Source organism: Populus alba, chromosome 4, assembly GCF_005239225.2.
Source record: "Populus alba chromosome 4, ASM523922v2, whole genome shotgun sequence".
Classification (NCBI taxonomy): Eukaryota; Viridiplantae; Streptophyta; class Magnoliopsida; order Malpighiales; family Salicaceae; genus Populus; species Populus alba.
This window is the reverse complement of record NC_133287.1, coordinates 22,157,824-22,178,309: the sequence shown is the minus strand read 5'-3', so window position 1 is coordinate 22,178,309 and position 20,486 is coordinate 22,157,824. Positions and strand designations below refer to the sequence as shown.

At 33.6% G+C, this 20,486-nt stretch overlaps 3 protein-coding genes across 9 annotated transcripts; 1 reads left to right on the top strand and 2 right to left on the bottom strand.

The window, feature by feature from the left end:
* On the top strand, positions 1-853 carry LOC118031136 (uncharacterized). Its single transcript, XM_035035454.2, has one exon. The coding sequence runs from the start codon at positions 142-144 to the stop codon at positions 670-672; it is 531 nt and encodes a 176-aa protein (XP_034891345.1). The 5' UTR covers positions 1-141; the 3' UTR covers positions 673-853.
* Positions 854-3,323: 2,470 nt separating this feature from the next.
* On the bottom strand, positions 3,324-6,970 carry LOC118031137 (uncharacterized). 5 transcript variants are annotated; one of them, XM_035035456.2, is made up of 5 exons: positions 6,692-6,970; positions 5,347-5,444; positions 5,211-5,264; positions 3,905-4,336; positions 3,324-3,575 (listed from the first exon to the last, which is right to left on the bottom strand). In XM_035035456.2, exons 4-5 carry the CDS (start codon positions 4,196-4,198, stop codon positions 3,432-3,434), a joined length of 438 nt encoding a protein of 145 aa, XP_034891347.1. In that variant the 5' UTR covers positions 4,199-4,336; positions 5,211-5,264; positions 5,347-5,444; positions 6,692-6,970; the 3' UTR covers positions 3,324-3,431. The 5 variants fall into 5 exon arrangements, with proteins under 5 accessions (XP_034891347.1, XP_034891346.1, XP_073264951.1 ...); XM_035035455.2 differs by lacking the exon at positions 6,692-6,970 and adding an exon at positions 6,427-6,668; XM_073408850.1 differs by lacking the exon at positions 6,692-6,970 and adding an exon at positions 5,998-6,395.
* Positions 6,971-9,948: 2,978 nt separating this feature from the next.
* LOC118031138 (DEAD-box ATP-dependent RNA helicase 35) lies at positions 9,949-14,841 on the bottom strand. Of its 3 annotated transcripts, none has more exons than XM_035035459.2 (3): positions 14,697-14,841; positions 11,921-12,830; positions 9,949-11,027 (listed from the first exon to the last, which is right to left on the bottom strand). In XM_035035459.2, exons 2-3 carry the CDS (start codon positions 12,817-12,819, stop codon positions 10,163-10,165), a joined length of 1,764 nt encoding a protein of 587 aa, XP_034891350.1. In that variant the 5' UTR covers positions 12,820-12,830; positions 14,697-14,841; the 3' UTR covers positions 9,949-10,162. The 3 variants fall into 3 exon arrangements, with proteins under 3 accessions (XP_034891350.1, XP_034891349.1, XP_073264903.1); XM_035035458.2 differs by lacking the exon at positions 14,697-14,841 and adding an exon at positions 13,833-14,030; XM_073408802.1 differs by lacking the exon at positions 14,697-14,841 and adding an exon at positions 13,495-13,796.
* Positions 14,842-20,486: the final 5,645 nt, after the last annotated feature.

Genomic DNA, 20,486 nt, shown 5'->3' with positions numbered 1-20,486 from the left:
TAGCGCCTACAACCCTAACTACAGTGAGCTCTCCATTTCCTCTAAAAAAAAAAAAAAAAAACATGAAAAACCCTCCTCCTCCTCCCCCTTCACTCTAAAGTCTAAACCCATAAATTCTTCCATTAAAAAAAAAAGAAGAAGATGAGCTCCATAACCACAAACCTTGCCTCTAAAACACTGAAAAGACGACTCCTCCCATTCACACCGAAACCCATAACCACCATCTCCCGCGCCTCCTCCTCCTCTTCCTCCTCGGAAACCCAAACCCAGAAACTTGAACGCATTGCTGACGTGCTTCTTGACCTAACAAAGATCGAGAGGCACGACTATGCCATTCTCTTCAGACATAAAATGGGTCTTGGTCGTTATGGCCCTGCTGTCTCTGGGGCCATTTTATCAGGCCCGGCTGCACCTGGATCCGCCTCCGGGGATGTGAAGACGGCTGCGGCGGCTGAGAAGACTGCCTTTGATATCAAGTTGGAGAAGTTTGATGCAGCGTCCAAGATCAAGGTTATAAAGGAAGTTAGGACTTTTACTGATTTGGGTTTGAAGGAAGCCAAGGACTTGGTGGAGAAAGTGCCTGTGGTTTTGAAGAAGGGTCTTACTAAAGAAGAGGCTGGTCCCATTATTGAAAAACTTAAAGCATTGGGAGCTACTGTGGTACTTGAATGAATTTGTTTTCTTTCTTATCTATCAAAATTATTTTTGGTGAATTGTTATGTAGAATAACGTGCTGTTCAACTTAAATGATCATGGAGAAATTTGGAGGACCTAGCTTGCCATTTTGGTTATCATGGATTTCTCTAAATTGTGGTTTTTGTGTTACTATTAAATATTGAAGCGATTGAAATCTGATTTTAGAACTCAATGCTAGCTGAGCTATAAAATTCCAAAAGTCAGGAGATTTTTGTTGATTAATTGATGGATAAGGACTTGAGTTAGTTTTCTCTGAATCTGGTTCTTATGTTACTATTAAATATTGGAGCGATTGAAATCTTATTTTAGGACTTCTTGTCGATTAGTTTTTAGTGCATTAGACAATAAGGGAGGTTTGGAGGAGGGGGAAACTAATGCTAGCTGAACTACAACAACACCAAAGTCTGGAGATTTTTGTTGATTAATTGATGGATAAGGAATCGAGTTGGTTTTGTTATTGTCTTGCTACAACTTAAATCTGTCCTCAATGGTTATGGCATGGTTAGTTTAGACCTTGCCTCATACATTGAAAACATTAACTCAGAGTTTTATGTTAAAAACTGGATGTTTAGGGTGTATGTAAAGATTTGTAGTTTACAAACTTGTGCTGAAGATAGATTGCTCTGGTACTAATTTTTCCATGAAATTGACATCTTTTTTACCCGAGAGGTGGCTTCTGCCCTCTCATATTTGTCCTCTGTTTTCTAAATTTTTGGATAGGTCGTGTCACATAAGAACAATGTCCTTCTTGTTAGATTTCTCCAGTCTGGTATGTGATTAATTCTATGTTTCATATCAACATAGACACATGTTCTCAAAATATTTGTTTTGTTGGCTTGTATGCAATGGAGGCTGTTATTGCTGGTTCTTCTAGTTATATTCTTTTAGGGTTGGTGTTGTTGCTAGGATACATGTTTAAAGAAGAGCACAAAATGTGTTGCTTCTCATCAATTGCAAATTCCCTGTCAAGGTTTACTTGGGATTGTGGGAGGTTGAGTTGGTCAAAGACATTTTTGGAGTGAAAAAACAGATCTGAGGTTTTTGGTTCTTTGTTCAAATGTCGAAACACTTGAAAGTTGAAACACCATGGTATTCAAAGCTTTACCACGCACCGTATTTTACTCACAGAGGATGAGAATGCTCGTGGTTAACTTCATGGTCAATCCCCTTGATTGTTATTGGCATCATCTACTTAATTGCATCAGAGAAAATCGCTGGAGATTCATAACCGGACAGCAGTGCCTCTCTGGTAGGCATTTTACATGGGCATCAGTGGCTTCTGAGCCGCTACAAGATCACAAAGGAAATTAGAACAGGCTTTTCTCAAGTGGTGTGTTTCTTCGAAGCGGGTAATATGACATTTTACTCCACACAGATAGGAAAAGTATAGCTGCATTAATATGAAAGACCATCTATACATGAACCTATGTCACAGATAGGAAAAAGTAAAGTTGCATTAATATGAAAGACCCTCTATACATGAACCTATGCAGGACATATCACTAAGACCGCAATGAGTTGCGTGCGAGAGAGACAGCCAGACAGCTTAGATTCCATCTTTCCATTTAACAAAATGAACAGGAATACACATGCATGTTGTAAGCAACCGTTCCTCTGAATCTCAGCATATACTTTCTTCTGCTCAAGTTTTTTCATTTCCCAAATCTACACGATAGCATTAGTTTTTTATATTGGTTCAAACAAAAGGTCCGAGAACCCTAGTTCCAGCAAGTTCGTCACAGAGATCGTTCAGAGCAGTAAGGTTCAATTGTTAGCTGATGATTTACCATTTGCAAACAGCACATTTAACAGAATATACAGAAAAAGGTACAAAATGGAACTGTGCCATGAAATACTCCCAACATTATGATGCCTCGAGTGAATTAACATGATTATGACTTTCCTAAATAGATTGAACATCCAGATGAACTTCAGTCAGGGATCATGCAGCTAGATTAACACTTCCACCAAATTATTCTCAACGTTCACCTGTTGTTTCTCCCAGGTGATTTTTGTTCAAGAGATATATGCTATCATGTTAACTGCAGATAGGATACAGAAGAGCAGAACCTCTGGGACAAAAATCGTTCCTTTAGTAAGCTGCTGTAGCTTGTGTGCTAACAAAGGAAGGGAGTTTTTGAGGATCTAAAAGGATGTCATAGCCATTTATTATGAAAGCTTTGGTGTTGGATTGGAATACTGAATCATCATTGTCTTCTGTAACATTTAACCTGTAGAACACATTGTGGTTCTTCAACACATGATACTTGGAAAATGGCCAAGTTCGTGTGCAGATTTACACTGACAAACTTTACGAGGCATCGTACTCATAGCATATAATTTGCTGGTTGACATTTTGATGAAAAAATTTTCCAACACTGGAAATCCTTGTGATGATTCAAACAGTAGAAATACAGCGGTCTTTCTGACAGAGCGTCTTATCCTAAAGAAGGGCGAAACCCATGAATTGCCCACTCAAGGTGGCATGATTGGTCAACGGAGGGCTATTTCTTTCTCTTTCTTCTTCTTCTTCTTCTTCTTCTTCTTCTTCTTCTTTTTATCAGGAATGATCGATTTTTCAAGTAAAAATGGCCAGATTTTCATCAATTAGTCTCATCTGGTAACGAAAGCCAGAGAAATGAGTAGTGCATAATAGTGATGAATCATTTTGATATAGATAGATAGTATAACATAACTGCCGCTGCATGATCAAATGCAAGTATTACACTATGTTTTCAAGGAAAAACAAGGTTTTGCTCATGGTTAGGCCAATAAATGTTTTCCCTGGGACAAGGTAAGGGTGCTGGTTGGGCAATATAAGTTGGAAGCTGATGTCCAGGCATCATTACTGCAAAATCTGATGCATAAGCTGCTGGAACCTGTCACAAAGCCAAGAACTTATTTTCATTAATCCATAGAAGCATATAACTAGCAGGCTTCTTACACAATAGGCCGAAGAAAAATATATGGTTGAGTTTGGTGAGTGTTTCAGGATATCAGATACAAAAAGAACAAATAAGGATTAGGCCTTGGAGTGAATTTCTGTCCTTTCAAAAATAAGGAGGACAGGAGACATATCCTTTCTATTCCTAATATCTCCATCTCGTTTGTCTTGGGACAACAACCAAACGCTACCATAGTACATGGTTTTTTTCTTTTTTTCATCAAAAAGTGAAACATACAACTTAAATGATTAGTGAAGACTTACTGTTTGAGGGTTTCCAAGTTTGTGTAGTGGTCTTGATTCTGAAGAACCATCGGTGACTTCTTGAGGTGTAGAAAAAGAAGGATTAGGCCTAAACAGATGTTCGAAGATGGCCATTATAAGAAACATTGATATCAAGATTGCTGTTGCAACAAAACCAAAAGAAATGGCATTCATGGACGTTCCAAAACTTTTCCATGGGGCTTCCCTATCAATTTCTCCTGTTTGAGATGGTGCAGGGTCTGAACTTGTGTATATGTTCCATGGCTTTGATCTTTCAGAACCTAGCTCACTCATTGTCTTCTTGTTTTCTTTCTTCCTGAAGGGCTATTGTGGGTAGCACAACTCTGAAGTATCAAACTTACACTTATAGCTTCTTGAGACTGAGATCCAATAGTTGTTTCCTGTCTCTGGTCCCGTGGTCAGTCATTGTCCCTGAAGCAAAAAATAAATAGCACTCTAATGAATAAAGGAATTGCTTAGCTAACAAAGAGAACAAAAGTTCAGCACGCGCGCACGCGCACTAGCAATTACAATGTGAAGGAAGAAGGCATCATCCTTCATCAACAATAAGAACAAAATTGAACACAATGCTGAAAAAAATGATTATATGATTGCAGATAGGAAAACTTGACCGATTTTGATAAGCTAGGTGAACAGGCAAGTGAATAACTGGTGGTCTAGTTCTAAAACCAGACCCCTAAAAAATCCAGGGGACCTGACCTTCCTAAGGAAAGTGTTCATGTGAATCTTGACAAGAATGCCATTTTTCTGGAGGAGCTTTGACCTTTGCAACTGCCTTTGGATTTCAACTAATGCCCTTCAATTCCCAACAATGGTCTCTCTCTGTCGAATACTAGGCTACCTGCTGTTTTAATTTCAAACTATGTGTCAAGAAACCCCCATTAAATTACTCCTAACTTCTCATAAACATTGCCCTTCACAGGAATGGTTAAGTCATTAACATTTCCCATCATACTACATAAAGATTGGTAATGATCACTACAAAGCAAGAGCATGCCGCCTACTAATTACATTGTGTAGACAAGCATGCCTGTGGACATTCATCAGCACACAGAGATCGTATATTTCCAGAGGATCAGCTAATCCCACTAAATAATTGCTGTCTAAATGCACAAGAGTACACAGATAAAGACTAAACTCAGAAGACAGGGTGAAAATGATGATGCCACTTGTGATATAACAGATCTGAGGTCAGGTAACACCAAGATATTTGAGAAAATGTAATTCTGAACGAAGAAGCTCAAGCTAGAAGAACCAATGACAAGCAGATAGAACTAGAACTAACATGAAAGTTGTCTTGCTCGCGGATTTTGATGATCTTCAGTTGATGCTGCTCTTCCTGTGGTGTGGTGAAATAGGTGAGCTGCTAATTTGCTATACACTATTGTGATCATAGATAGCTATATAAAGTGTAACCTGACCTCATCATTTGGAGGAGCTGGAAGGCATTTGAATTTGGCCCTGAGAAATAGAAGCATGCATCATCCAAGTCTTGAGATTCTAGGGGGTATTAGCTGCCCTGGAAACACAAGACATTTACACTTCTCAATGAATACTTTACGTCATGTAGCTGAACCGAACTAGCTTTATACTCCAATAGAAAATGTAAAGACAAAGTTATATGATAATCAAAGGCCAGCAGTACAGTTTTTGATGTTCAAGATCCGGATGCCTAACTTACTGATTACTACTATACCTTGTCTCAAGAAGCATATTTTAAGAAATCAAAAGCATGGGCCTTCATGTCTGGAGAGCCGAAAACAGGAAAGGCCTCTTGGTGCCTTTAAAAAAGTCGTCACCTTTTGAGTGCTGAATTACATTACATTAACCTTAATAACCCCACAATTAACCTGTAGGCTGCTGGAGTTTATGATTTATCAACTACTCTTGTAATTATGAACTGACAAATAATTATGACCGCCAAGGGACCAACCATTGATCAGTTTTTCACATGATGTATGATTATAATCATCATCAAGAATAATGCCATATTACAGCAAGAAAAACACACTGGTTAGTGCTAATGCAAATCACTAATTACCCATTTTGACTATTAATTAATTATCACGTACCTTCTGGATTCAAGTTTAGAGCTCATTTTGACGGGATTAATGCCTAGGTTCCCAGCTCAAATCCAGCTTAAACATCAAGATGTAATCATGGAAAAGGCACGGCAATATCTCACGTAATCTACCATTAAATAGAAAGAATGAAGAAGCTGCTTGGACATCAAAAGGTTGTATTGCAACAGCAACAAGCCATGTGCATAATTTAATCTGAGAGGGCTTTGGTATAGAACAAGGGCATGTGTGGCCAAAAGACAGAGAGAGAGAATCAATGTCTTTGAGACCTTACAGCTATGCAGTACCAAACCGCCATGATTTAAGAGAAGAAAGAAATGGCTGAGTGGCCAAAAGAATGAATCTTGAAAAGGTTGATGATCTAGACCACATTGCTATCCAGAATTTAAAAAAAAAATTAAAAAAGTAAAATTTAACAACCTGTTGAGAGCGAACCCCTTAACTTTTATCAGAAACTAACACTAGAGCCACGAAAACCCTTACCTTTAACAATATAAAACTTTTAAAAACATTGGGAGAGGGGGAGAGGGGAGAGAGAGAGAGAGAGATTACTATTAAGCTAAGAATCCTCTCAGCTACAAAAAGAAAACTTGAATTATTTAGTTTTGGAAAACAGATGGAGTAATAATTGCAGCATAAATTATTAAAAGAAGCCAGGAAAAAGAAAGAAGCTCTTTAATTTTACCTCCAAAACGTTGATTGAGACTCTTTTGTCAACCACACAATCACCTTGTCCGAGAATGAAATGAAAGCCTTATCTTCACCTTTCTCATTAAAATTCAATTATTTATTTATTTTCCCCTCTTTACAAGTATTTTTTTGAGCTCGTTCCAGGTTCGAAGCGCCATTTGTATGAACAAAAATCCCATGATTTCTTCTTTTGAGTCCGAGCTTCTTTAATTATCTCTTTGAGATGGCCAATCTTACAATTCCATAACCTTTTCATGAAACTTGTATTAGATCTCTCTCTCTCTCTCTACATATTATTATATATAATTGAGTATCAACGCAATAGAATGCATGCTAACATAATCCAAAAACATTTAGAGGTGAAACTCGGGGTCATGATGTATATTTCCTGATTCCTGATCGGATGATATCTTGTGATCTTCTTTTGTTTTTTTCAAAAAAAAAGAAAAGAAAGAATCCATCCCAAGAAATGGTGCTCCATCAAATCAAGAAGTGCCTTTCTTGTTTTTTTTTAATAAAAAAAATGTCAAAATTACAGCAAATTTTGTATTTTCATGCACAAAGGTCATCTCAAAAGGGAGATGATTGCTTCCCATTTCCATGTAAGACATTTGCAAAAGAAAGAGAAGGGTCCCATGACATGAAAGCACTCCAAAGCAGCCGTTGAAAATAGATTGAAGCATGTTTTTCTCAGCTTTTTTCTTTTCTGTCTCTCTATTTTCTCATCTTTCTCAAACACTAGTCTCCAAACGAAGCAACCCTTTGCTTTCCCACCATTTTTACCAACCAATTATCCTGTTCTTAATCTACTGCCTGCTCATTTCCATTAATTTTCTTGTACAACATTGACGGTTTCGTAAATGAATCCTCTAATACTGTGTATGAATCTTCAAGTTTTTGTTTTCAGTGCCATTATCTGAAGTGTATGAATCTTCAAGTTTTTGTTTTCAGTGCCATTATCTGAAATAATCGAGGCATCCAAGGTCTCAAGACTTCATCAAAGTGAACGTTTTGTGCTGCTCAGTACATGAGCACACTTGAGAACCTAGCAGGAAATTGAACAGTTTATTCTTCGTTTGTTCAAGTATTTGACACTGTAGTAATAGATTTTGCACTAATAATTTTAAGAAAATTGTTTTTTATTTTTTATAAAATGTTATAATCTGCCCTAATTTGCTCTCCCCCTTTGCATATTAAGTGCGAATTTTAATTTTTTTTTAACTTAAGCACAATGATTATTAACCCGCATAGTTTTTAAACCCGGCACAGTAGCTAACTTGGTCCAAAACCTGGATTTTAGGTTTTGACAGGATCACCGGGTTTTGACCGAGTCATTAGGTCATTCAGGTCAATTTTTTTTTAAAAAAAAATCAAAACTGTGTTGTTGTTTTTTATATAAAAAAAAAAAACACTCAACGGGTTGCAACCGAATTTTTAACAGGTTTTGCCGAGTTACTGAATCACACTGAGTTTTTTTTTTTTTATTTTTTCTTTAACCCAGCTTGATTTCAATCCCTGGTCAACCGGCCAGGCCGGGCCATGTTTCAAAACTATAATAACCCGGATGACTCAAATAAAAAAGAAGTCTTTTTAAATAATTATTTTATGAATAACTAATAAGATTTGAAAATTATCAAATCAAATATCATATCTTAAAATTGTGATTATTATAAATTTTCTATTTAATATATTTATATATACCTTAGATAAATAATACTCTGTATATCCAAAACTTGATAATATAATATAAATATTTAAGTATAAATATAATAAAAACCAACTTTTCATTTCAAGTGGGCTATCCTCAGTGAATGTTAGAGCACAAGTCCAATTCTAGGCTTCAATACTCTTTGGGTTTGGGCTTGGACCATGTTAGCAGGACTCCTGGGATGACCATTATAGTGTTGGGCTTGATTCATGGGCTTATATATAAAGTGAAATGGTGCAAGAAATGAATATCTAAGACAACAAACGAATGTCCTTTCAAAATGAAAGCAAGAAATAGAGGTCTCTTCTTCCCCACATTCACTTCCCTTGCCCTCTATGTTGATAGAAAACGAGTGTCAAAGAGACAATATAATTGAACAAAGTGTTTGTTATAATTTAATTTTAACCCTATTTTTGTTTGTATTTCAAATATAATTAGAAAAATGCCAAAAAAATAAATATATTTAGCATATTTTAATCATTTCATTATTTTTCATCATCAATGTAATTTTGTATATCAAAAATTAACTATTCCAGAACTTTTTAAATCTATAGGTAATTTTATTTGTAAAAATAACACATCTTTGTATTTTTTTAGGATTTTTTTTTATTATAATTCTCTCAATATATACTAAAAAAATATTTTTTATCAATATTTACTAATGAATACTATAAAAATATATTCAATTAAAAAAATTCACCATAAGCTATTAATAAAAATATTGTTTTGGTGTATTCGTTTGTATTTTCTTGTTAAAGTCTCAGCATCAAACAATTCTCACATTGTCCTATTGGATTTTATGCGGAATTCGACGAAATAAATTGATACTTGATGATGAGTTGCCAGATTGGAATATAGTTTTTTATTTTAATTCTCCATCATCAAGCTTTATAGTTGGAAGAACAAGGACGGTAATTTTAAGTACACGGAAATTGATATATTCATAGGGCTATGGAATGGGCATTACTTAGAGCTTGTTTATCAATGTAATTGTTTTGTTTTTTAAATAAATTTTTTTATTAAAATATATATCAATAATATTTTTTATTTTTTTAAATTATTTTTAACATCACCGTATTAAAATAATGTAATTACTGTTGTTGGAGACCACTTGATAAATGAGTCAGATTTTGCAGAACTAAAATACCTTCAATGCATCATCTCCGAGGATTCACGTTTATATCCGCCGATTGCACCATTGGAGGATACAATCCTCCAGATTGCTTCCACGCGCTTGTCAGTCTCCCGGTGATCTGAGATAAAGAGTGTTTTTAGCTCGTTTCTTTCATCTGAAGTTGAAGGCCGATCATCCCTTCCAGGCTTCTGAATCTTTGCTTGAAGCTCTAACAACATGGACTCCCTGATTTACAAAAATAGTACCATTCCATCTCCTCCATTTAGTAGCCAAACAACTCATCCTTCTGGCCAACTTGAATTTCCCTGGATGCTCTGAAGAAGAAAACAAAATCCTATCCGCATGCCAAATCCAAATCCAAGTTAATAATAACAACAATAATAATTGATTTTACTATGTAAATCAAAGCAGGGCAAGAGATCATAAATTCAAAAACAAATGCTAGCTAACAAGATAATCCTCCAATACTAGTTATCTTAACTACATTTACAGACAACATAAATTTCGACAAAAGCCTCTCTATTGTAACCCTGCCATTTAAAAGAACATAAAGTTTTCTGATACAGCAACACATAGTATAGAAATATGCACGCCAGATCAGCTGAAAAGACCGTACAAATACATCATATTTCTCCCCTATAACCACCAGACCCGAAATAATCCCTCCTGGAGTTAGCAAGTTGCTGGCTTCTCTGATGCTCCAGCTTGGGGCAATCACGGATGCGGTGACCAAGACCACCACAATAAGCACACCCTTTAACTCCACTTGCACTAGTAATCGTGTCTCCATCTTCCATTGGATCATTTAACTCAGCCAAAACAGGAGGAATCCTCTGCTTCGCTTCTTGCAAGAGGTGCTTCAGATCAAGAAGTGTTGTCTCACTCTGGTTTTTGTTTATAAAGGTCGTTGCTATTCCAGTCTTACCACATCTTCCTGTTCGCCCAATCCTATGTACATAGTTTTCAATTTCGGCAGGCATGTCATAGTTAATTACATGTTGAATGTCAGGAAAATCCAACCCTTTTGAGGCGACATCAGTTGCAACCAAGACATCTTTCTTGCCTGCTTTAAATGATGAAATCGCATACTCCCTCTCTTCCTGGTCTTTGCCTCCATGAACGGCAACAGCCTCCACTCCCTTCAGGAGGAGATACTCATGAATGTCATCCACATCAGCCTTGTTCTCACAAAATACCAATACAGGAGGTGGCGTCTTCTGTAGGCACTCAAGAAGGTAAACAATCTTTGCCTCCTGTTTTACATACTCAACCTCCTGGATCACATCAAGGTTTGCTGCCCCGGCTCTTCCCACATTAACAGTGACAGGCTTCACGAGAGCACTTCTAGCAAAATTCTGAATTTTGGTGGGCATGGTGGCAGAGAATAAAAGAGTTTGCCTTTGGGCTTTGAAGTGGTCGAAAACTTCCCTTATGTCATCCTCAAAGCCCAAATCCACTAATCTATCTGCTTCATCCAATGTTAAGTACCTGAAGGCAATGGCAACAATCTTAACAGAAAGTAGCCAGCAGATGAATAAAAAATATATCTTCAGGGAAAAAAGAAAAAAAGAGAGCTAGAGAGAGAAGAAAAGTGTATCAAACATTATATGAAAGGATGAAAAAAAATGCATCAAGCGAGCAAACATAGCAAAGCCATACAATTTGCTGCAAGACTAGGAAACTAAGGGGGAATAGAAACAAGAAAATGGCAACACCAACTCTTATATGCACGGTTAAATACAGCTGCATCAAACATTTTCAATTCAAGATGTCATCTTTATAGCTAAACAAGGAAGCTGAAGATACAATACCAAGAAAGTTTATTCAGACTACACACACATCTTCAAAGAATCATTGAGCAACTAATATGAAATTATTCTCCAGACACCACAAGTTCCTCCATCACTTCCTATGATGTTAAAGGCTATCTTATTAGCAATGTCCTTTGTGGCTTTCTCAAATGACAGGAACCAAGTCAAACTCAACTGCACCACTTGTGGAGAAAAAGCCAAATTAAATCTGAGTAGCAAATATGATCAAGTTTAAGGTTTTGAAGTCTAGCAAGACTATAAGTATAACCAGCAAGCAGACATTATCTGAGTTTGAAAAAAGTTTTGAGATGAGGAATGTCAGCAGAGGTTGCATGTCTGCAGAACTAAAAAAAAGGATAATAAAAAATACTTAATTGATAAGGGGTCTGGAATAAAAAGAGGAAATTTATGACAGGGGCTTAGTTTGGTATCAAATCTATATGGATGCATATAGCAAATAGAGACCCTCTCAACAAGATAAAAGTAAGAATCCATGACTATCACAATAACAATAGAGAACAAAGTCATTAATTTAAAACAATACTGTATCATAAAATAAATGGTTCAAACCTGCAGTTGTCCAGGCTCATTTTCTTCTTTGCTAGCATGTCCTTCAACCTTCCAGGAGTTGCAACTACAATGTGCACACCCTTCTTTACAACCTCCAACTGTGACCTCATATCCACTCCACCAATACATAGTAATGGCCTCAGTTCTGGATACCCAGCTGCTCTCATTGGAATCAAAAATTCTTCCACAACTTCATAAGTTTGTCTGGCAAGTTCTCTTGATGGGCAGACAATCAAACCAACAGGGCCTTCTCCAGGCATGATGGGCATCATAATCTCCTCCTGTAAGGCAATCATAATCAGTGGAAGCACAAAAACAAGCGTCTTCCCAGATCCTGTGAAGGCAATCCCAATCATGTCCCTTCCTGTTAAGATAACAGGAAGACCTTGCACCTGAATAGGAGTAGGTTGCACAATCCCTTTGGCTTTTAGCATTTTCAAAATAGGCTCGGGAAACCTCATATCTTTAAAATGCTTAATCGGTGGAGGAATTTTTTCACCATCAACTATTATATGCCACTGTTTTCGAATTGCATCACATTCCTTCCTGGACATTTTCCTGATTGGAAGCGGCGGTTTCCATCCTGTCAACAATGGCTCCGTATATGTGATTCCCTTGGCCAACTCACGAACTGACATGAGTGTTTTCTTATCAGATAGATGCTCTATCATTTCTTTTTCTTGTTGCACAATCTGCTCCGTCTGACTAATTTCAGGTTGGTCACGCTTGAGCTGAGATGCTTTGACCAGGAGACTGGGTTTGGCTTCTGCAAGTTTTGATTTTTCAAGTTCATCCTCTAAAGCAGAGATATTTCCCCTTCTCTGAAGAATCATTTGAGCTGTCAATGCTCGACGCTTTGCCACAGGAACATACTCCACGTAGTTATCCTCTTCCTCCATGCTTTAATTTCCTGTAGCAACACAAATTCATCAGCAACCACTGTATTTTAAAATTATAATGAAAAAAACACAAAACAAAAACACGCTGCAGGTCCTCCAAATTTACACTTGTTGGAAGCGAACATGACAACACAACATAAAATAACAAGAAAAAGAAAACCAAGTTTAGCAATAAGCCACTTAGGCCCTGTTCAATAACACAAAACAATTTTCCCTTATCATTTTCAATTTTCTTCTCTTTTTCTAGTTTTTCTTCTCCAATAGAGAACATGTTCATTTCTTAAAATTTCAGATTATTTTTCCAACTCAGAAAACTGGAAAATGTGTTCATTTTATATTGTTTTCGATTTCGAGAAAAATGGGAAAATGAAAATTGTATTCAAATTAAACATTTTCTATGATATTCTTGATATCTTGACATACACAAATATTTTTTATCATTATTTTGAAAGGTTTTGAGATGAATTTTCCACCTAATTAAATTGAATGAGGTACAAGAATGAACATAACAATATAATATTTTCATTGTTAGAGAGTATTAATAATGAAGTCTTACACCCATGAACAATACTAATTAAGATACAATAAATTCTTAATGATTATTATAATCATTCCACAATTGATCTGCAATGGCTTCCCTAACCAAACTCATTTGTTGTTGTTGAGATATATCACCTTTAATGCCTTCTTGCACTCCACTAGTATCGTCCTCGTTTAGAAATTCAAATCCTTCTCTATCAATAATCCATCCCCTCTACCTTCCTAACCCCTTGATTGATTAGTGATTTCTCTCAAAAACAGATTTCTTTTTTTTTTTTCTTTTTGAGATATTTCTCGCCAAAAGATTCGATTTTTTTTAGAGATATTTTAAAAACTCTGTTTGTTTCCTGAGAAAAAGAAAAGTGGCACCACAGAAACTTCAAAATTCAAAAAGAAAACGAGAGAGCACTGAAGTTTCAAATTTTCAGAACTGTGAATGAATTCTTAGGAGAGAAAACAAAAAAGAAACGTACCTTAAAGAAAAACCGGATCGAGGCCGACCCAAAATCGCGAGACCCGATCTAACCGAAACAGAAAGGCTCTCTCTTTCGAATTTTTTTTTTTCGGAGAAAGATAGAGGAGAATGGAAGAAGAGAAGGGTGTGGCGGATTTGGAGTGAAGGAGGGAGGACTAGCACTAGGGGTTATGGAGTTTTAAAAAGAGGAGTTTTTGTTGTTTTTATAAATTAGAAAAAAAAAACCTTTTGATTTTTACACAAGTTGGAAAACATTTTTAGATGTTTTCCAAAATTTCTTCTCAGCTAAAAAATCGCTTCTCACGTTAATGGTTTTTTCCGAAACAATAAACCCTGTACTTCTAAGAAAATTCCAAATATACCCCCCTCAATCTCTCTATAAGCCTTCTCTTGTCTTCCATCCATTCTCCCAAAGCCTCCGGTACACCGTACACCCATATGGTCAGAGCAACTGTGACGACGGACTGACGGGGTTGAATTTTCCTTCTTTGCAAGTGATTGCCTAATTCCCAACCAAAACCAATAATTTTAATCTACATGAATGTGTTCTGTGCATTTTCCTTTTATGGAACATAGCTTTCCTATACTGTGACGATGCAAGTAAAATCCAAGGATTAGAACTTCTTAAAAACGAAATTTCCAAATCAATCAAAGCAGATTGCGTGCCTGGGACCTGGGCTTATATATTATATAATTATAATTAGCAGATTAACAAATTTTCCTACAAAATTCGTGGGTCTCATCTTCTTAAAAACAACAACAGTCAACAACACTGTATACAGCTAAAAAAAAAAAAAAAAAAACATGGCCCTCTTCTGCAAATAAAAACATGACAGAAAAGATGAAAATCCAACAAGCAAACCTGATTATATATTTGTGCTGCTGGTGAGTGGAGAGTCGAGAGTGAAACCAGCAGTAGTCGAGAGAGAAATCAGTTGATGTTAATTTGTTAGGGCTGAGACTTGAGAGTTGAGATTATTAGAATTTGAGATTTGGTGAGTGTGAGACTTGTGAGTGCACTGAATGGAGTGTCGGGCAAATAAAATTAAAAGATGGAGTAGCAACTAGCAAGGAGAAGGCTTTTAATATTTTAGCAAACTCGTGAACTCGGTATGTTTTTACTGATTTTAACGAGTTGGACCTAGTTTGATTAGTTTGACCTGATTTACTGATTTTTTGAGTTTTTAACCTCGATTTTATACGTTTTTGTTATTTTAACTTGTAAAATTGGACAAACCATTTTAAGAGTCCAAAACACTGACAACCATGCTTCAAGCTTTTTTCTTTTTTTAATTATGTGATAATTAAAATAAATACCACTCAGCTATACTAAAAGACTTGGGAAACTTATTTTTATTTTCCTGAACTACTTTTTGGCTGACATATTTTTATTTTTTTTTAGACAACACTGAACGTTTTCATATAAACAAGAAAGTAATAAAACGATATACCTTGAGATAGAACAAAATGTTTTTTGGCTTTGTGAAATGGATAAAAAAACCTATTTAGCTGTTTTTTTTTTTTTTTTTAAATCTTGATAGCTAAGATTAGATATCACTGTTTAGTAGTATGGTTGTGGTTATTTTTTAAATTATTTTTATATTAAAATGAATTAAAATAATATTTTTTTTTATTTTTTTAAACTATTTTTAAGATCAACACATCAAAACGATTCCAAAACATATTAAAAAATTTAATTTTTAAAATTTAATTTTTAAAAAATTGTTTTTCGTGCTGAAATGCTACGAGCAAAAAAATTTGTACAAGATAATTTTATAAAAATTTAATATTTTAAATAAAATCAAACATGTTTTCTAAAAAAAAAAAAAAAAAAAAAAAAAAAAAAAAAAAGTCAAGATTAAGCTTTACATAACATTTTATAAGCCCAAAGGTATAATTGTGCTCTTTTTCCTTAGCAGCAGTTTTTGTGTATAGCTGTGAGAGTTTGTTTTTTTTTATCAATTCATCAAGATTTTTCATTGGTTGAATTACAATTACAAAAGATGAGGAAATAAAATCATTTGAAACATGTGTAAAAATGATATAAATTTAACTAAATCAAAAGATTTTAAAATCTATTAGAGTTAGAAAATTAGGTTTTTTTTTAAGTTACATCAATGCTGCATCTGTTTGTATATGATTTGAGTATTTTATTTGGAAGTGTGATTAAGATTGTTTTCATATTAAAATGCATCAAAATAATATTTTTTTTTTTATTTTTTTAAATTAATGTATCAAAACAATCTATAACATATAAGAAAAAATTATTTTGTCATGGACTGTGCTTACGAAGAAAAGCTTGAGAAGAAGATGATACAGAGTAGTCTGTCTTTAGCAATCATTGAGTAGCAGTCTTCATCTTCTTTGCCCTAGATAACCCTGAAGACAGCCTGATTCAAGCTTAAGCTTATAGAATCCTGCTTCCTTTGCTTCCCCAAGGACAATAGGTAGATGGGCCTGAAATATCCATTTATGAGCACTCGGAAGGGCGTCTCCGTGATGATCTCTGGCAATCATGTCGAGTCCACAGCCTGAGAACAAAGTGCTGTGAGTTGAGCTTCATAAAGCTTTCAGGAAGTGGTTGCGTGTTGACGTTTTTTTATTGTTAGATTGTGTTATTGATAGTGTAGTTATAATTATTTTTAAAATATTTTTTATTTAAAAATATATTAATATATATATATATATTTTTATATTTTTTAAAAAGTTATTTTTACATTTCAAAATGATCTTGAAATATAAAAATATATATATTAATTTAAAAAAAAAACAAATAAAAAAATTTAATTTTTTTTAAAAATATTTTTAAAATACAAAAATAAACAAAGCTACGTACCGGTTCAATTATAATGTTTACCTCTCGCTACCGAAACCCAAGTCAAGCGGGCAGTTTGTAGAACAACAACAACAAAAAGAAGATCTTATTTTTGGAATAAATGCATCTTTCTTGAACACAGATTAACCAAGATTTATCATTAGTTTTCAAAATAAAATATTTAGTAAACCCTGAGCCTAAATTTAGGATGTGTTTGGAATTACAGTATCCAGTGGTAATTTAAAGTGTTTTTCATTTAAAAATACATTAAAATATTTTTTTTTATTTTTTAAAAAATTATTTTTGACAAACACATTAAAATAATCTGAAAATATAATTTTTATTTTAAAAACATTTAAAATTTTAAAAAATATTATCTGCACCACGTTTTCCAAATACATCTTTAGGGAGCCAAAACGTCCAAAAGCTTATAAAATCACAGGCTTATATAACGTGTCTGGCCCCAATCATCGACGAGCTCAGTTCTAAGGACAGAGCCCAGTGACCTAGCACTTGGTCGAAAGATCAAGGGTAAAATATGTCAGACAATAAATAAATTATTGATCAAAGCGCAAACAGTTCCATCTAATTTTTTCAACATAGTTTATCAAGAAAATTAGGGTAAATTTTATCCTTTAATTTAGTTAAGTTTCCATATAAATTAGGGATAATTAATTTCTGTCACATCATTAACACAAGTCTTAAAACACAAAAACAACTAAAACACATGGGATGGTTTCATTGTTCATATAAACGGAGAAGCATCTATTTTTTTAAAAAAACTTTTTTTCTTATAATCTAATCCCTTCTATAGGCTAATTAAATGAAATTATATTCCAATTTATCATAAAAATATAAAATTAAAGGACAAAGAATTGAAAAGTAAAACACGGAGAAAATATATGCTTCATACCAAATTCATGATAATTTTAATTTTAATCAATTTATTTTTTAATTTTTTAATCTCTGACTTTCAAAACAATGAGAGAAAATCACCTAAAAATAATGATGAGAGAGAAAATTATCGGTTATGTCACTTTTTTGATGAAGAAACTCATCATTATTAGCGTCAAAGGGTTTTAATTGACGAGGAGAGTTTGATGTTGGTGTTTTTTCTTAAACATCCTGACAAAAGAGATTGGACATAGTTTTGAGATTTTTTATTTAGTTGATTTATGTTTTTTTGGGTGATTTTTAGATAAAAATAGGTTGACAAATTAATTTTCAACTAAAAAAACCCCTTCTCCAGTTTTTCCAGCCACATCTAGGCTGTAACCAAGTATATGACGTGTCATTTGTTCCTCTCTATTTTCTTGAAAAAAAGGTCATTGGCCAAAGCCTTGCATTGAGCTACTTTTTGGCCCTTTGGTTATTTCATGATCTTTTAATTTTTTTTTAATTTCATCATTTAATGTTGGATTTTTATTTTTTTTATTTTTTTTAATATTTGATTGATTTTAAATTAGTTTTTATATTTTTTTTTATCATATAATATAATAAAAAAATTAATTAAACCCACTGAAGTTGATTATTCAAGTCGTAAGATTGACAGTTTGATTAGGGTTAACTTGAATTTTTTTTTTTTTTGGATCTATCAAATAAACAATATTATATTACATCAACTCCTATAAAATTTAATTTAAAACTCAAAACAAATAGAGAATTAATTATGGAGTTTTTAAGTTTGACGCTTCAATGACAAAATTTCCTACTTGGCTAAATATTGGAAAGTAACCTAGTTATAATCTAAAAGATGACAAAATTTTACAGTAGAAGTGCTTTCGAGTTTGCTGTTCTCCGTGCATGCATTTTTCAGGGCAACCTAACATTTCCATGGAGCACGTACAAGATCTTGAGCCCCAGAATCTTGAATAAAAAGTAGGATCAATGCGATCTTTTAAAGAGATATTGGCCTTAGGAGTGTTTATAATGGAAGAATGGAACCAAAAACAAAAAGTTAATGTGAATATGAGCTATCGATAATAAAGAGACAAAAACGTAGCAGATTATGAGGTGTTGTTTATACCTTGCAAAGCTTTTGACAAATGACAAGGTTAGTGGCAACTCCTAACATTTTCTCAAAAGAGTTTTTGTCTTGTTGCTCAACAAATATACGTGGGGTTTGTGCTTTTGAGAGGTTTGATTTCTTTGTATATTATTGTGTGTGTGTGTGTGTAATACAAAAAAAGGTTTTGAAAATCCAAGTTTTATTACTAATAGATAGATAAAGGGGGAATATTATAGAGCATTGCAATTTTTTTTCTAACTAATTTGGTGTTTGAAGGAAGGGTTTATCTTATACAAAAAGCCTTAAAAAAAAATACAAATGTTCTTCTTCTTCTAGCAATAAAATTGTTTTGGTTCTTCCTTTCGAAAAAAAGAAGTGTTTTAGATTGGGGAATGAAATTCCAAAGTTGTATCCTAACCCATGAAAATAGTGTTGTTAAATCTACATTAACTTTGGATCTATTTGATGATTCACCAACTCGGTTTAAAGTGTAAATTGAATTTTAAATCAAATCTATAAATATATGTTACGTTTTTAATTAATTATTTTGACAAGATTTTCATAAACCGCCTTGCAACTTAATTAACAATAAGATTTAAGGTAGTTTTTTAATTCTCCTAAATTGAAAAAAAAGTTTTTAGAATTTTAATTTTGGCCCAAAAGTTTATTTTATTCTTTTTCCGGTTCTTGAACTTAAAAGAGAAGAAAAAAGTTGCTAAAACACAATAAGATAGAGAAAAAATTGTTAATTAATCATATTTCAGAAACAAAAAAGAACGTTTTTTATATCGATGGGTTTCTATTCTAGAGAAAAGTTCAATAAAGATGTTATCTCACTCTAAACATATCAAGAAAAGTAATGTAAATTCATTTATTTTTTTATTCGATTGACTTTCATCTTTTAGAATGTTTTTGAGATGTTTTTGGGATTGTTAAGGTGTTTTTAGAAATTTATATTATATTTTAAAAATATTTTTAGGCAAAAACAAGTTGAAAATTGGACCTGCGGTGACATGACTCCAGTCATCGCAGACAACTTATGGCTTAATTTGTTTTTTTTTTTTTAATGAGAAATAATAAAAACAAATGCAAGCTTAAGCTTTTTTTTATTAAGGTCAGGTGTTCGTGTTTGGCCTATTAGCGAATGACACTTTTTTTTGTTTTTTACTTTTTATTTTTTTATCTATATTTTTTTTTCTAGTGAACAATGCTTTGCTTTTACTTTTTCAGTTTTTTCAACTTTTTAATTTCATTTTTCAAGAACTCAATCTTTTTTTATTTACTTTTAATTAGTTATTTTATCTTTTAACATTGGGTTAATCGAAAATTTAACTTTATATATTTTTTTAATTTTTTCCCATATTGTTAACCTAATTTGCAATTTCATCTTGGTCTTATGACTTAACCCAATTTGACTTTTATGTTTTTTAATTAAATTTTTTTTCATTTTAATCTTTCAACTACAGATTTATTATGAATTAATTTTTTATTAGATTATCAAGATTTAATTACTCAAATCAAAGATTTAATATATTAACATTAATTTTCTCAAATTAATTCAATATGTGATGATTTTAATATTTATAACAAAATATGTCGTCATAATAAACTTACTTTGTGAACATTTTATTTACATTAAAAAAAATAGATCTCAACTGCAGAGTGCGAATCAAATATTTAGTTATAATCTAAAAGATGACAAAATTTCACAGAATAATTAAGTGCTTTCTATAGTTTCGTGCTCTCCGTGCATGCATTTTTCAGGGCCATTTAACATTTCCCCGGGAGGTGGCACGTACGAGAGATCTTTAGGCAGAAAATCTTGAATA